The sequence below is a fragment of the Bos mutus genome, chromosome 22 (assembly GCF_027580195.1).
Source record: "Bos mutus isolate GX-2022 chromosome 22, NWIPB_WYAK_1.1, whole genome shotgun sequence".
NCBI lineage: Eukaryota > Metazoa > Chordata > Mammalia > Artiodactyla > Bovidae > Bos > Bos mutus.
In genome coordinates this window covers 67,407,780-67,423,470 of record NC_091638.1, presented here as the reverse complement: position 1 = coordinate 67,423,470, position 15,691 = coordinate 67,407,780, and the positions used below count along the sequence as shown (strand labels likewise).

Sequence of the window (15,691 nt, the reverse complement as noted above, 5' to 3'; positions counted from 1 at the left end):
TTCCACATGATGAATGTGCCTTGAATCCAACACCTTCCTGTGCCCATTTCACAGGTGGGAAAACTGAGGTTGGGGTGGAGGGTGCCAACTCAAGGTCACAAAGCCTAGGGTGTCCTGGCCTCCTGCTTGCCTATTTCAAGTAGAGCCCAGCGCCTCTGTCCAGCTAATGAGGCTCACCACAGCATTCAGGTCTGTAACTGCCCCTTGTACCACCGCCACAAGCGAGGCTTCAGAGATGGGATCTGGGTGGGCTTAGACCTGGGCCTACTCCTCAGAGATAGGACCCCGCGGGCACCCACCTACCCACCCTCGAGATTCTATTTACAGCGGGGGTAATTCAGGCTCCAGAAAGCAAGGACTCGTCCAAGGTCGCAAGCGCGAGTGCGGCAGGAGGGGAACCCAGGCGTCCGTCCGCCCAGCCTGGGCTTCTCGGGGGCGGGGGCAGTGCCCGCGGTGCCAGGCGCTGCCGGCGGCGCCGCGGGTGCCGTGGGGGCGGGGTCAGCGGAGGGCGGGGCGCCGGGCACCGCGGCCGCCAACGCCGCCGCCACTGCCGCCGCCGCCGCGCTCGAGCTCCGCGCACTCCCTCCGCGGCCGCTGAGCCGAGCGGACGCCCTCCGGGGCCACGCCGCAGCCCTCCGCGCTCCCCCCTATCATGCCCCGGGCCCGGGCGGGGGCCGCCCAAGCAGCCAGGACACCATGCCTGAGGACGGCGGTGGCGACAGCGGGGACGTGCCCGAGATCATTCCGGACGGCGAGCCGCTGCGGGAGGAGGTACCGGCTCCGGGTGATGGGGGGCCGGAGCTGGGTCTGCAGAGGGGAGAGGGCGACAAGAGCCGGGGCGACCCCCAAAGCGGGGGCTGCGGAGGGAAGTCCGGAGCCCCTATGGTCAATGACGTCATTGGGGTAACCTGTATCCTGCGAGGGGTCTCGGGGCCTAGGGGCCCGCGTGAGGGTCGGGGTGGAGCGGCTGGGAAGGGATATGGGGAACAACTCCCACCCCCGACGCCCCCTCGTCCAGCCTCGCCTTCCTGTGACGTCAGCACCGGGCCCCTGCGCGTCCCCATTCTGCAGCGCTGCCCCTCTTCCCTAGAGCCCCCGGGTCAGGCCCCCGGCCCGGCCCAGCTGTTCATGAGGTGCCCGGGCGGAGCCTGCAATGCAGCAGCAGTAGCAGGGACTGGGTGGGGGGGGGGGTGGCGGGGAGCAGAGGGAAGAGGGGAGAGGAAGGGAGGTGGCCTCTGGGTACCCCTTCTCCCTCTCCCAGAGGTTAGAACCCAGGGCCCATCCTGCTGGTTGGGACCCTCAGAATGGCCCCTCCTCAGTCCTAAGGAGGATCTGCAGGGGTGTGGGGCCCAGTGTGGGGTGTCCGGGTGATAGGCGGTGAGTGGATCTATGTGTGTGTTTGGGTGAATGTAGGATGCTTGTGGGTGTGTGGATGTCAGTGGGTGCTCCCCACACCTTGAATGGGACATATGTGCCCTACAGTCAGGTGAGGGACTGGGGGCCCCGTGGCTTGGGTGAAGTGCTAATGAGTGAGTGCGTGTGAGCGCAGCCCTGATGTGGGTGGGTCTGTAGGGTGTGGGTGTCAGGTTGCAGTAGGGGTAGGGATGGGGGATGTGCACTGTGATAGGTAAGGTGTGTCCCTGGGTTTCAGTGAGTGTGTAACATGTATGTGCCTCTGTGTGTCCTGTGGTGGGTGGGCCCGGGGAGTGGGGGGAGGCAAGTGCACACGCACCTTGGCACCATGTCACCGTGGAGAAGGGGGTTGTACCTTGGGCACTGGTGAGGGGCTGGTGTGTGTCAGATAAACAGGCAGTGATCACATTCCTGGTGGGTGGATTCTTCGATGAACTTGGGGTGGGGTGGGGTGAATCCTGGGGGTGGATGAGGGTATGTGCACCTGACTGCCCCTGCGGGTTGTGGGGGGTGGCACCTGTGGTGGGCTGGGGACAGTTCCTCTCCTCTTGGGTCTCTCGGGGCCTGGTGGGACTGTGGCAGACACGGTGGCCCCTTAACCCCACCTATGCTGTTTCCTCCAGACTGTCTCTTCCTTCTTCCCCTTTTCACCCCTTCTCTCCTCCCTCTTTTCTCTCCCTGAGCATCTGGGGATAAAGTGGGGGCCAGGCTGGAAGCTCTGCCAGGGGGGGTGTGCCTGAGTCCCTGGGCCTGGGAGTGGTCCCTGCTGCCCCGCAGCTGTGTCCCGCCCCCTCCCTCAGCGCAGATGGGGAGTGGAGGACGGTGCTCCATCTGCTCCCCTCCCTCCAGACTCACACCTCTCTCTCTTCCTCTTTCTCATTTACTTAAAAGCCTCTCCCAAGTCCCTGCCATCCCTAGTTAGACCAATGGACCAGAGGGATTGCAGGGTAATGGGAATAATATTTATTCCATTGGCCAGACCCTATGCTAAGATCTTCACACATAGGATCTCCTTGACTTGTCACAACCCCAGTTGACTGTAAACAACCCCAGAATACAGATGAGGAAACTGAGGTCCAAAGAGGATGAGGGGACTAGCCAAGTCATACAGTCAGTGGTGGAGCCAGCACCCAATCCCGGGCACCTAAGGCCACCCCTAGGCTCTTGACCCTTAGGACCCCCTGCCACCCTGGCTTCCCACACCCCCAGGCCCAGGAATCAGTGCCCAGAGAGGGCAGGGATATGGCTGCAGTCACACAGCAAATCGGGAGCGAAGTCAAGACCAGAAGGCAGTTTTCTCAACAGCCAGTCTTTGGGGGGCTGGGGTACCCTTCCCTCTTGTGGCAGAGATGAATCTGTTTTCTCCTACATGGGCCGGACTGAAAGGTGACAGGGCATGGTGGAGGCCAGGCTCAGGGCACATAGTTGGAGCCCTGCGGCTCTGCTGTGAGTTGTCTAGAGGGGTGAGGCCAGGAGCGAGCTCCTCCATCCCCCAGAGCCTCAGTTTCCTCCTCTGGAAAGTGGGGAGCAAGCCCCACCCCCTTCACGGGGCTGACCCGGGCCTCCCCTCTCTCTGCCCCTTCTGCAGCAGCGGCCCCTGAAGCAGTCCCTGGGAAGCTCTCTGTGCCGCGAGTCGCACTGGAAGTGCCTGCTGCTCACCCTGCTCATCCACGCCTGCGGCGCCGTGGTGGCCTGGTGCCGTCTGGCCACGGTGCCCCGGCTGGTCCTGGGGCCGGAGGCCGCCCTGGCCCGCGGAGGCGGGGGGCCGCCGCCCACCTACCCGGCCAGCCCCTGCTCCGACGGCTACCTGTACATCCCCCTGGCTTTCGTCTCCCTCCTTTACCTCCTCTACCTGGCCGAGTGCTGGCACTGTCACGTGCGGTCCTGCCAGGCGCCGCGCACCGACGCCAGCACGGTGCTCGCCCTGATCCGCCGGCTGCAGCAGGCTCCGCCCTGCGTCTGGTGGAAGGCCACCAGCTACCACTACGTGCGGCGCACCCGCCAGATCACCCGCTACCGCAACGGCGACGCCTACACCACCACGCAGGTCTACCACGAGAGGGCCGACAGCCGCACGGCGCGGGGCGAGTTCGACTACTCGGCGCACGGCGTCCGCGACGTCTCCAAGGAGCTCGTGGGCCTGGCCGACCACGCGGCCACGCGGCTGCGCTTCACCAAGTGCTTCAGCTTCGGCAGCGCCGAGGCCGAGGCCTCGTACCTCACCCAGCGGGCCCGCTTCTTCAGCGCCAACGAGGGCCTGGACGACTACCTGGAGGCCCGCGAGGGCATGCACCTGAAGGACGTGGACTTCCGAGAGTCCCTCATGGTGTTCGCCGACCCGCGCAGCCCGCCCTGGTACGCGCGCGCCTGGGTCTTCTGGCTGGTGTCGGCGGCCACGCTGTCCTGGCCGCTGCGCGTGGTGGCGGCCTATGGCACGGCCCACGTCCACTACCAGGTGGAGAAGCTCTTCGGCGCCAGCTCGCCCCCGCCCGGCGCCGTGCCCAGCGGGCCCCCGCTCTCCCGAGTGGCCACGGTGGACTTCACCGAGCTCGAGTGGCACATCTGCTCCAACCGGCAGCTGGTGCCCAGCTACTCGGAGGCCGTGGTCATGGGCGCCGGCTCGGGCGCCTACCTCCGGGGCTGCCAGCGCTGCCGCCGCTCCGTCAGCAGCAACTCGCTGCCGCCCGCCCGGCCCAGCGGGCCCCGCCTGCCTTTCAGCCGCAGCCGCCTCTCGCTGGGAGCCGGGGGTCGGGCCACGCCGGGGGTCTTCCGAAGCCTGAGCGGGGGGCCGCTGGGGCGCCGCGGGGAGGACACAGAGCCCCTGGAAAGCCCACCGTGCTATGAGGACGCCCTTTACTTCCCGGTGCTCATCGTCCACGGTGACAGCGGCTGCCAGGGGGACGGCCAGGGCGCTCTCTGAGACCCACGTGGCCCCCAGACTGGCCCTCTCCCCACCATCCCACCCCAGGGGCTTCCATGCCTGAGTGATTGCTGTCCAAAACAGGAGGGAAAACAGACCAGCACACGAGGGGTGGGGGTGGGGGTGGAGCCCTTAGACAGACTAACCGTGCAGTGACTCCTGGTCATCTGGGGGACGAAGGGACACCCCTGCAGTTGAGTCTAGGAACCGTCCCAGCATGGCTCCCCTCCACCGCCACCACCACCACCATGTCCCACCCCCTGCGATGGCAGGTGATCTAGCTCAGGGGGCCTCCCAGGCTGAGCAGGAAAGGAAGTTTCCAGAAAACCTGGGCTGGGGGAGGAGTCCTGGGGACAGCAGATGCCTGCTGCAGAGGGCTGGCTGCCTGTGGACCCTTCCCAGCTCAGTGGAGGCCACGTTAGGGGCCCTCAAGCAACCCAGAAGCACAAATTGGTGGTTTGGGGCCACGCCCAGCTGGGCTGGCATCCACGAACCTGGAGAGTTGGCTATGGCAGCACCACGGCCTCAGCCCCACTCCCCTCCCAGGGTCCCCGTCCTTTCCCCCGCCAGGCCTCTGCTCAGGGCCAGCCCCTGAGCCTGCAGCGTGGCCCCTCTACCGGGAGCCTGGTTCTTGGAGCACAACCCTGTCCCACTCACCCACCCCTGTTTTCCCTCGCACACCCTTCCCCCGCACCCAGTCGCCCCTATAACCCGGGGTTCCTTCTCAGGGCCCCACCTCGAGTCCACCTTCCCTAGTCTCTGCTCCTGGCCCCTGACGTCCGTGTCCACCTCTCAACCACGCACACACCTCTCATCGCCCCCTGACTTCTCTGCTCTTCACCTTCCTGATGACCCACGGGGCTCGGGGCCGCAGGGCATCCGAGGGGCCTCAGCCCCAGCCACAGCCTCTTGGACGATGCCCTTGCTCTGCCAGGGAGGCCCCTGCTTCCTCCATCACTGGGGCCTGGCCCAGGGGACACCGTCCCTCCCCCAGGGAGGCGAGAGTAGTCCCTTCCCTTCCAACTGGGGCTTCCACCCCCTCTCAGGAGCCGGTGGGGGAGGGAGAAGGCAGAGAAGATGCAGATAAAATAAAAAGTATGAAATGGAAGGTCTTCTCTTGTGCATTTCTGGGTGGTGGGTTCGAGGCCACCACGGCAAACACGTGGGCCTGGCAGGATCTGGGGGTGGTGGTGTGCCAGGGGTGGTGGTGGCTGCAGCACCCCCAGGAGAGGGTGAGCTCCCCACCCGGGCTGGGGCCTCTGAGATTCGGGTTTGAGTTGGTCTGAGTAGCTGACTCCAATCTACTGGCATCTGGGTCATTTCCAAGGGACTATCCAAGTGGCCCCTCTTCCAGCCCAGCAGGGGTGTCCATTCTGCTGCTGGGTGTGCTGAAGACTAAGGGAGGGGTGCTGTGCTTAGTTGCTCAGTCGTGTCTGACTCTTTGTGACCCCAAGGACTATAGCCCACCAGGCTCCTCTGTCCATGAGATTCTCCAGGCAAGAATACTGCAGTGGGTTGCCATACCCTCCTCCAGGGGATCTGCCCGACTCAGGGATTGAATCGGCATCTCTTATGTCTCCTGCACTGGCAGGCAGCTTCTTTACCACTAGTGCCACTGGGAAGCCCAAGGGAGGGGTGACTGGTCTCCAGAGTGGGAAGAGAGAGGTATGGCCTGTGGCACAAACTCAGTTCTCCTAACGGCTGTTGGTGTCATGGGTCTGGGGGAAGGGGCACTGAGCAGGTCAGAGGACGCAAAGCTGGAACCAGCCGGCCCCGGATCAGGGCGTAGGGTCGGAGGACAGCGGGTAAAGGAAGGACCTCCCTCCCTCCCTAGGGAGGTCCTTAAAGTGACATCTCCCTGTACAGCTATGCAGGATGTTTGCTGGGCAAGGGCCATGTGTGCTTGGAATCCTACCTGTGCACCACTCCTCAAGCCCTGGGAGCTGCATCCACCTGGATAAAGGGTGTATGTGCACGCTCAGTCAGTCACGTCGGACTCTTTGGCAACCCCTTGGACTGTAGTCCACCAGGCTCTTCTGTCCACAGGATTTCCCAGGCAAGAATACTGGAGTGGGTTGCCATGTCCTCCTCCAGGGGAATCTTCTCCACCCAGGGATCAAACCCATGTCTCCTGTATCTCCTGGACTGGCAGGTGGATTCTTTATCACTGAGCCACCTGGGAAGCCCGGATAAAGGACAGTCTTTTCTAGTCCATGCAAAGGCACCATGAGAGTGCTAAAGGTGGGTGGGATTCTCCCAGGCAGAGATGGGTGGAGGGTGTTCTGGACAGTGGGAGCTACCCACACAAAGGGTTAGGTGCCAGGCATGAAGTAGGGGTCAAAGCAGAGCTGTGGAAGAGGTGGCTGAGGCCTTCAACATCAATGCCAAGAATTTGCCGGTAAACTGGGGCAGCCATGGAAGGTGGTCGAGCAGGAAGTGATAAGCTCAGTGCTGCACATTAGATTTTTAGCAAAAGTCCAGCTGCCTGCTGTTCACCTGGGGAGGGTGAAGTTAGAGACCAGAGCTTTTCTCATACGTCAGCCCACTGCCTCGCAGGGATTGAAGTCCATCCTTTATTCAGAAGCAACTTAGATGGAAAATTCCGTGGTCCCCAAACATTCAAGGAGGCTGCAGCAGGTTGGGAGCCAACGTGTAGCTCCAGCTCCCCCACATGGGAAGACCCCTCTTCCATTGTCCTGCTCTAACACATCAGCCACCAACCACCAGCCCACCAGTCACTATCCATTCTCCTCCCCTCCTCAACACCAGAACCCCAGTTTTACTTTAGATGGCGATGAGCTCAGCTAAAAGGCAACACTTCCAGCCTCCCTTGCACATATGGTATGGCTGTGTGACTTAATTTTAGGGTATGAGATATAAGGAGAAGGTCTTGGAAGGAATTTCTAAAAATGTTCCTCAAAATGGAAACAATATTGGTGAAGGCTAGTTCTGTCCTCTCTGCTTCATCCTGCCTTCAGCCTGGAAGGCAGATGTGATCGTTGGAACTCCAGTAGCTACTTTGGATCAGGAGGTGACCTTGAGAATTGTAGCCATGTGCTGAGGCTAATAGAACAGCAAGATAAAAGACCCTGGGAAGACAATAATTATCTGGTTGTCCAGTGGTTGGGATTCCAAGCTTCCCTGGCTGGGGAACTAGGATCCTGCGTGCTGCATGGTGTGGCCAAAAAAACCAACCAAACAAAAAAAGACCCTGGGCTTCTGATGACATCATAGGTATGTCCATATCATCCCTGAGTTGCCTACTTCCAGACCCTCTCAGTGAAAAAGAGAAGTAAACTGTTAGTTTGTTTAAGCCACTGCTTTTTCTTGTCTCTATCATCAGCAGCTTACATTATTGTCGATCTACTGCTGCAACACAGATTACACTAAAGTTTAGTGGCTTAAAACATCAATAATCAGTCTTCCCTGGTGGCTCAGCGGTAAAGAATCCATCTGCCAATGCAGGAGACGTGGGTTCGATCCCTGGTCTGAGAAGATCCCACATGCCATGGAGCAACCAAGCCCATGTGCCACAGCTATTGAGCCTGTGCTCTAGAGCCCAGGAGCTGCAGCTCCTGAGCCCATGTGCTGCAGCTGTTGAAGCCCGCCCAAGCCTGCGCTGTGCAACAAGAGAAGCCTGCACACGAAAAAGGAGAGTAGCCCCCGCTCACTACAGCTAGAGAAAAGCCAGGGCGGCAAGGAAGACCCAGCACAGCCAAAAATGAATAAATACATAAAAGTATTTTAAAAAATCAATAATCATTATTGTCTGTCCTGATGTCTGTGGGTCACACATTCAGACACTGCACAATGAGAATGGCTTATCTTTATTCCATGACATCTAGGGCCTCTGCTGAAAGAATCAAAAGCCAGGAGTGGAATCATCTGAAAGAACGTTCACTCACATGTCTGGCAGTTGATGCTGGCCAATGGCTTAGGCAACTAGGGCTGTTGGCTGGAACACCCAAACAGGGCATCTCCAAACTTGGGCTTCCTTATAGCTTGGTGGCTAGGGTCCAAGGACAAATTCACCAAGAGAATTTGGTGAAGGCTGTATTGCTCTTTGCCATCTCGCCTTCGAAGTCAAGTATATCACTTCTGCCCCTTTCTATCAGTTAAACCTATTTCAAAGGCCCACCCAGTTTCAAGGGGAAGGAATGTAAGACCCTCACCTCTCCGTGGAGGCTCGTCACCATCACATTGTAAGGTTAGCATGTGAGGTGGGAGATGTAATCGCAGCCGTCTTCAAAAATGCAATTGGGGGACTTTCCTGGTGCTCAGGTTGCTAAGACACTGTGCTTCCAATGCAGGGGGCACAGGTACAACCCCTGGTCAGGGAGCTAGATCCCACATGCTGCGATAAAGATTGAAGATCCCATGGGCTGCAACTAAGACCAAATAAATAAATTTTTTAAAAAATGGAATCAGCCAATGAGCCAAACACCATTCCTAACCAATCAATGTCTATAGACTGGTCTGCAAAATGAGCACCAACAGTTTTTTTTTTTTTTTGCCACACCTCGAAGCTTGTGGTGTTGACCAGAGAGTGAACCCAAGGCCCCCAGCAGTGAAAGCATAGAGTCCTAACCCCTGGACTGCCAGGGAATTCCTGAACTCCAACCGTTATATAATGCTTGTTTCAGGGAGAAGGTGGTGGTATATGAGATGTGGGCCTACTAGGGGCAGAATGACATGTTTTGGTCATTTATTGGGACCCTCTGGCCTACAGTAGATTAAATACGGATGCAAACTCTGCAGTGTCTCCCATTGAGAGGTGAGATCTATTTCCTTGCTCTTTAGATCTGGGCTGGCCTATGACTTGCCTTGACCAATAGATTGTGGCAGAAGTCGGGCTGTGCCACTTTGGAGGCCGGGCTGCTAGAGGGCTTGCAGCTTCCACCTACACTTTCCTGGAGCCCGGAGACCACCATGCAGTGAAGCTGCCCAGCCTGACCTCCTAAGAGGTGAGCGGTCACACACCCCCGCCAGGTCACACACCCCCGCCAAGGGCCAGCATCAGCTTCCAGATACAGGAGTGAGGCCGTTTCAGACAGGTCAGCCCCAGTGGAGCCACAGAGGACTGTAGCCCCAAGAATGCCCTCCAGGTGGGACTAGCAGATGAACCAGTGAGCTGATCCCAGCGCACACTGTTGACCTACAGACTGGTGAGAAATAAGGAATCCTTGTTTCAAGCCACTACGTTCTGGAGTGGTTTGTTACCTGGAGTGGATAACTGATACAGGCTCTGAACCCAGGTCCATCTCTTTCTTTCTTTCTTTCTAGCTTTTGGTCACACCATGAAAGATCTTAATTCTCCGACTAGGGATCGAACCTGTGCCCCTTGCAGTGAAAGCTCAGAGTCTTAACCCCTGGACCACCAGGGAAATCCCCACGTCCACCTCCTACTGGAGAGTCACTGGAAAGCTCCCCTCTACTGGTCTGGTGTGTTTTGTTCATGTGTTTGGACTTTGTGAGAGCCAACAGTGAACCAGGAATGCTCCATTCTAAACCGTTCTCAAAAGGAGAATAATGGCAGAGGAAGGGGACCAGAGCTTTGTCCCTAAATCCCAGAAGCCTTTGTCTCTCTGTTCTACGATGGAGAGAGAGGGAGAGAGCAGTGCCACACAGAGGGTGCCTGAGGGACTTCCCTGGTGGTCCAGTGGCTAAGACTCTGTGCTCCCAATGCAGGGGGCCCAGGTTCGATCCCTGGTTGGGCAACTAATTGCAACAAAGGTCCTGTGTGCCACAGCTAAGACCCAGCACAGCCAAATAAACTTTAAAAAAATAAATATTAAAAAAAAGAAAGAGGATGTCTGATCTTCACCCCCTCCAGCCCTGCTCCTCTCTATCTTTTCCATCTCAGGAAATAGAGTCAGCACTCTTGCTTAAACTTGACACTTGTATAGCAATCTTTTTCTTGTTTTTTCTTTTTAACTTTGCATTAATTATGTAAAATTTCAAGCACCACAGAAGTAGAGAGATTGGTGCAACAGAGTCCTTTGTCTCCAGCGCCCAGCATCACAGCCATCACTGTTATTTCACCCACACGTCCCCCCACTTCAGAAAAGTAAGATCATGGCATCCGGTCCCATCACTTCATGGCAAATAGATGGGGAAACAGTGGAAACAGTGGCTGACTTTATTTTTCTGGGCTCCAAAATCACTGCAGATGGTGATTACAGCCATGAAATTGAAAGACACTTACCCCTTGGAAGGAAAGTTATGACCAACCTAGACAGCATATTAAAAAGCAGAGACATTACTTTGCCAACAAAGGTCTGTCTAGTCAAGGCTATGGTTTTCCCAGTGGTCTTGTGTGGATGTGAGAGTTGCACTATAAAGAAAGCTGAGCGCCGAAGAATTGATGCTTTTGAACTGTAGTGTTGGAGAAGACTCTTGAGAGTCCCTTGGATTGCAAGGAGATCCAACCTGTCCATCCTAAAGGAGATCAGTCCTGGGTGTTCATTGGAAGGACTGATGTTGAAGCTGAAACTCCAATACTTTGGCCACCTGATGTGAAGAACTGACTCATTTGAAAAGACCCTGATGCTGGGAGGGATTGAGAGCAGGAGGAGAAGGGGACGACAGAGGATGAGATGGTTGGATGGCATCACCAACTCGATGGACATGGGTTTGGATGGACTCCAGGAGTTGGTGATGGACAGGGAGGCCTGGTGTGCTGCAGTTCATAGAGTCACAAAGAGTCAGACACTACTGAGCAACTGAACTGAACTGAACTGAACTGAACCCCCCACTTCTACCCCCTCCAACTGAAGTATTTTGAAGATCCAGAAGTTGTATTAATAGCATTTGATCCATGAACACCTCCCTCACCCCGACATGAAATCTACATCCAGGATCCTGCCTACAACACCTCTCTAAACAGCCCTCAGGCCTCTCCCAGCCACCACCCTGCTCCAGGTCCCCCCAGGGCATCCTCCTCCAGCGTCAGTCTTGGACTCCGATAGGCCTCCCCTTCCTCGCATGTCCTCCAGCCCATGCAGAATCACCTTGATATGTAAACCCAATCACATCTCCACCATACTCAAAATATACCAGGGCTAGGACTTCCCTGGCGGTCCTGGTAATGAAGACTGCATTTCCAACGCGAGGGGCACGGGTTTGATCCTTGGACAGGGAACTAAGATCCCATGTGTCATGCAAAAATAAATAAATGAACAAATTTTATTTATTTAAATTAAAAAAAGATAATTTTAGACTTTCATATTATATATATATATATATATATATACACCAGTGCTTCAAGGAAAACCCAGACTCCTGCCCTGGCCCTCAGACCCCTAGTCCCCCAGCCATCGAGGCCTGTGCCTGACCCTACAACAAGCCAGGCTCCTTCCCACCTCTAGGTCTCAGCACCTGACACCCGCTATTCTAGCTCCTGGAGTCCTCTCCCCAGCTCTCCCCCTGACCCCCAACCACTGTCTGAACACATCCACTCTCCTACCTCAGCTCCCTCTGCATTTCCTTTCTGCTGCTCAGCAGAGGTGGCAATTATTTTTATTTATGTATGCATGAGGTTATGATTTGTTTCTTCTATTAGAACTAAAGTTATGGAAGGCAGATGGTCACAGGTGTAGACCTGTGACAGAGCTCTAATTTCACCACTACGACCCCAGTGGCCCTCAAGAAGTTACTTATTCTCTCTCAGCTGCAGAACAGTAGATAATAATAGAATCTGCTGACTTCCAAGGCTTATCACCACAATTAAATAAGATAATATGCCACCAACACCGGCTTCCCTGGTGGTTCAGTGGTAAGAATCTGCCTTTGAGTGCAGGAGATATGGGTTCAATCCCTGGGTAGGGAAGCACCCCTGGAGAAAGAAATGATAACCCACTCGAGTATTGTCGCCTGGGAAATCCCGTGGACAGCGGAGCTTGTCAGGCTACAGTCCACGGGGTCACAAAAGAATTGGACATGACTTAGTGACTAAAACAGCAACAATAAAAACACCAACACAACACTGCAAATCAACTATTCTTCAATAAATAAATAAACAAAATCACCATGATACTAAAAAAAGAAAAACATAGTCTGCCGCCATGCTTAGAAAAGGGTTTGCGACATAATAAATACTCAATAAATTTAGGTGTCATCATCATTCATACTGTTTTTATTCATTATAAATAGGCACTCCATATTACACACACACACACACAATCACACACGCCAGCAGCCAGCACAGCACCTGGCACATAATTCATGTCCGGTGAACATGTGTTAAGTGAATGATCCTTCAGCTGCTACCAACACTTCCAGGGTGACTGAGGTCACAAGGTCCCGAGGATGGGCTGGTGGCCCATTTCACGTCATCCTGCGGCCCAGAGCTGCCAAAGGAGCTTTGTGTCGCCCAGCCTCCCCGGAAGTGGAGCTTTATCTTCCTTGGCTAACAGCCCAGAGAAGGGCACCCAGGGAAGTGTAGGCTGCCTTCCTGATCCAGAACAACCCATGAGGGTGTGTGCCTCCTCTGTGGGTCCAGACTCAGGACAACTGGACCCCCAGAACCTCCCCCAGGTGGCAGGCTGCTGCAGTTTCCGTGACCGTCATCTTCCTTCTTCGATCACGCTCACTGCGCTCTGGCCCTCCAGAGTTCCTAAGTACGAAGTGATCGCTGAGGTGGCTAGAAAGGGCAAGGACCCGACCCTGAGCCGGGGCAGGGAAGGCAAGTTGCTGCCTTGCTGGGTGAAGGTCTAAAGCTCCTGGAAGTCAGATCTGACAGGAACAAAGGAAAGCAGTGGCCATATTGATAACCGTGCACCAAATGTCGGAGGACGCGAACCTCTGCCCCAAGGGGGAGATCCTGCCCAGAATGTCGGCTGAGGCCAAAACCGGCTAGTTTTCTTTAACTCGTGGTTGCCAGGAAAAGGCAGTTGTATTTTTCTTCTTTTTGGCTGCTGTTTCTAAAACTTATTAAATAAAACTGACTAAAATACTGATTTTTTTTTTCAGTAGAGGAGTTTCAGTGTATGTGTTATAAAATACGTGTTATAACTAATATTGTAATATTAGCGTAATATTTTAACAAAGATCAAGCTCACAACTCTAAAAAACACTTATAAAACAAATATAGTATCATTGAAAAATTCAGACTCTGGATATTTAGGAAGTTAGGAGTTGGAGTGTTACTGAATCCAGGTCTGGTGGCTCCACCGCTTGAAAACCAATTCTCAAAAGAGTTGATAGGAAAGGAAAGGTTGCTTTATTTTGGAAGAAGTTAACAAGGGGTGAAGGTCAACTCCTGTCCGAGAACCAGTTCCCCTCCACTGACAATCAGTGGCAAAAGCTTGTATAGGCTAAGGGATGGGGCTACATGGAAAAAACGGTTCAATCAGCTCTGACTGTCATCTTGAAATCGGTCATCAGTGGTCTGACCAGCATCACCTTGATTAAGTACAGTTAATTTCACATGCTAGCAAGATTATGCTCAAAATCCTTGAAGGTAGGCTTCAGCAGTACATGAACTGAGAACTTCCAGATGTACAAGTTGGATTTAGAAAAGGCAGAGAAACCAGAGATCTAATTGCCAACATCTGTCAGATCATAGGAAAAGCAGGGGAATTCTAAAAAAAAATCTGCTTCTTCTTCGTTGACTATGCTAAAGCCTTTGCCTGTGTGGATCACAACAATCTGTGGAAAATGCTTAAGGAGATGGGAATACCAGACCACCTTACTTGTCTCCTGAGAAGTTGTATATAGGACAAGAAGCAACAGTTAGAATCAGACATGTTCAAAACTGGGAAAGGAGTATGGCAAGGCTGTATATTGTCACCCTGCTTATTTAACCTCTGTGTAGAGTACATCATGAGAAATGCCAGACTGGATGACTCACAAACTGGACTCAAGATTGCCAGGAGAAATATCAACAACTTCAGATATGCAGATACCACTTTAATGGCAGAAAGCCAAGAGGAACTAAAGAACTTCTTGATGAGGGTGAAAGAGGAGAGTGAAAAACCGGGCTTAAAATTCAGCATTCAAAAAACTAAGATGATGGCATCTGGTCCCATCACTTCATGGCAAATAGTTGGGGAAAAAGTAGAAACAGTGATAGATTTTATTTTCTTGGGTTCCAAAATCACTGACTGCAGCCATAAAATTAACAGACACTTGCTTCTTGGAAGAAAAGCTATGACAAACCTAGACAGCATATTAAAAAGCAGAGACATTGCTTTGCTGACAAAGGTCCATATAATCAGAGCTACGGTTTTTCTGGTAGTCGTGTACGGATGTGAGAGATGGAGCATAAAGAAGGCTGAGCACTGAAGAATTGATGCTTTCTTAATGTGGTGCTGGAGAAGACTCTCTAGAGTTCACTGGACAGCGTGGAGATTAAACCAGTTAATCCTAAAGGAGATCAGTCCTGAATATCATTGGAAGGACTGATGCTGAAGCTGAAACTCCAATACTTTGGCCACCTAATGTGAAGAACCAATTTACTGGAAAAGACCCTGATGCTGGGAAAGATTGAAGGCAGGAGGAAAATGGGGTGACAGAGGATGAGATGGTTGGATGGCATCACTGACTCAATGGACGTGAGTTTGAGCAAATTCTGGGAGACAGCGAAGGACAGGGAAGCCTGGCATGCTGTAGGGTGCATGGGGCTGCAAAGAGTCAGACATGACTTAGCGACTGAACAACAACAAATCTTCAGTTCCAGGGTCGGCTTGTTTCCATTTCTTGAGGGCAGCTCTCTCTGGCAGCTTTTGTTATGGCTACAGTCTGGTCATCATGTAGTTAACTTCTCCACCTGGTGGGGGTTTCAGTATCTACAAGACAGCTCACAGGATATGGCTCAGAGTATTGTCTACAGCCCTTGAGAAGAAACTAAAGGTCCTTGTCTATGCTTAATGACTAAACTATTGTGATTTGATCTCCTCTGACTGTTTTCCTTTGTTTCTGCATGTTCTTTCTTCTCTCATTAAACTTAATCTTTGGCTAAAAATTTTCCACAGACAAACTCAGGCAGAAGAAATGGGGCACAAGGACCATAGGTTCCTTGGTCCTGTTTCAGGAGGGGAATTCCCCAGTGATCCAGTGGTTGGAACTCTGTACTCTCACTGCCAGGGGCCCAGGTTTGATCCCTGGTTGAGGAACTAAGATCCCACAAACTGAGTGACGTGGCCAAAAAAACAAAAGGAGAATCAGAGTTCCCCTTGTGCAAGAAGGTGGGTGGCAGCTTCTGTCGTTTCAGAGACCCCCAACCATGGGTAAAATGGAAACTGCAATCCCCACTTTCAACCTGACCCTCTGCCTTGAGCTCTGATTCAGGCATCCAAGTGTCTTCCTGTCTGATTCAGGCCCACTTGGATGACCTCCAAATACTGCAAATGCGACAGA

The 15,691-nt window shown here is 54.1% G+C and overlaps 1 protein-coding gene across 1 annotated transcript; it reads left to right on the top strand.

Moving 5' to 3' along the window:
- Positions 1-531: 531 nt before the first annotated feature.
- On the top strand, positions 532-5,435 carry TMEM151A (transmembrane protein 151A). The gene is made up of 2 exons (XM_070358946.1): positions 532-771; positions 3,002-5,435. The coding sequence occupies exons 1-2, from the start codon at positions 697-699 to the stop codon at positions 4,331-4,333; spliced, it is 1,407 nt and encodes a 468-aa protein (XP_070215047.1). The 5' UTR covers positions 532-696; the 3' UTR covers positions 4,334-5,435.
- The last annotated feature ends 10,256 nt before the right edge of the window (positions 5,436-15,691 follow it).

What these genes read in the sequence shown, in the direction of transcription:
- TMEM151A (XM_070358946.1), top strand. Translation starts at nt 697, where the DNA reads ATGCCTGAGGACGGCGGTGGCGACAGCGGGGACGTGCCCGAGATCATT. An exon ending in GCGAGCCGCTGCGGGAGGAG is followed by an intron (nt 772 to 3,001) that starts GTACCGGCTCCG and finishes CCCCTTCTGCAG; the next exon opens with CAGCGGCCCCTGAAGCAGTC.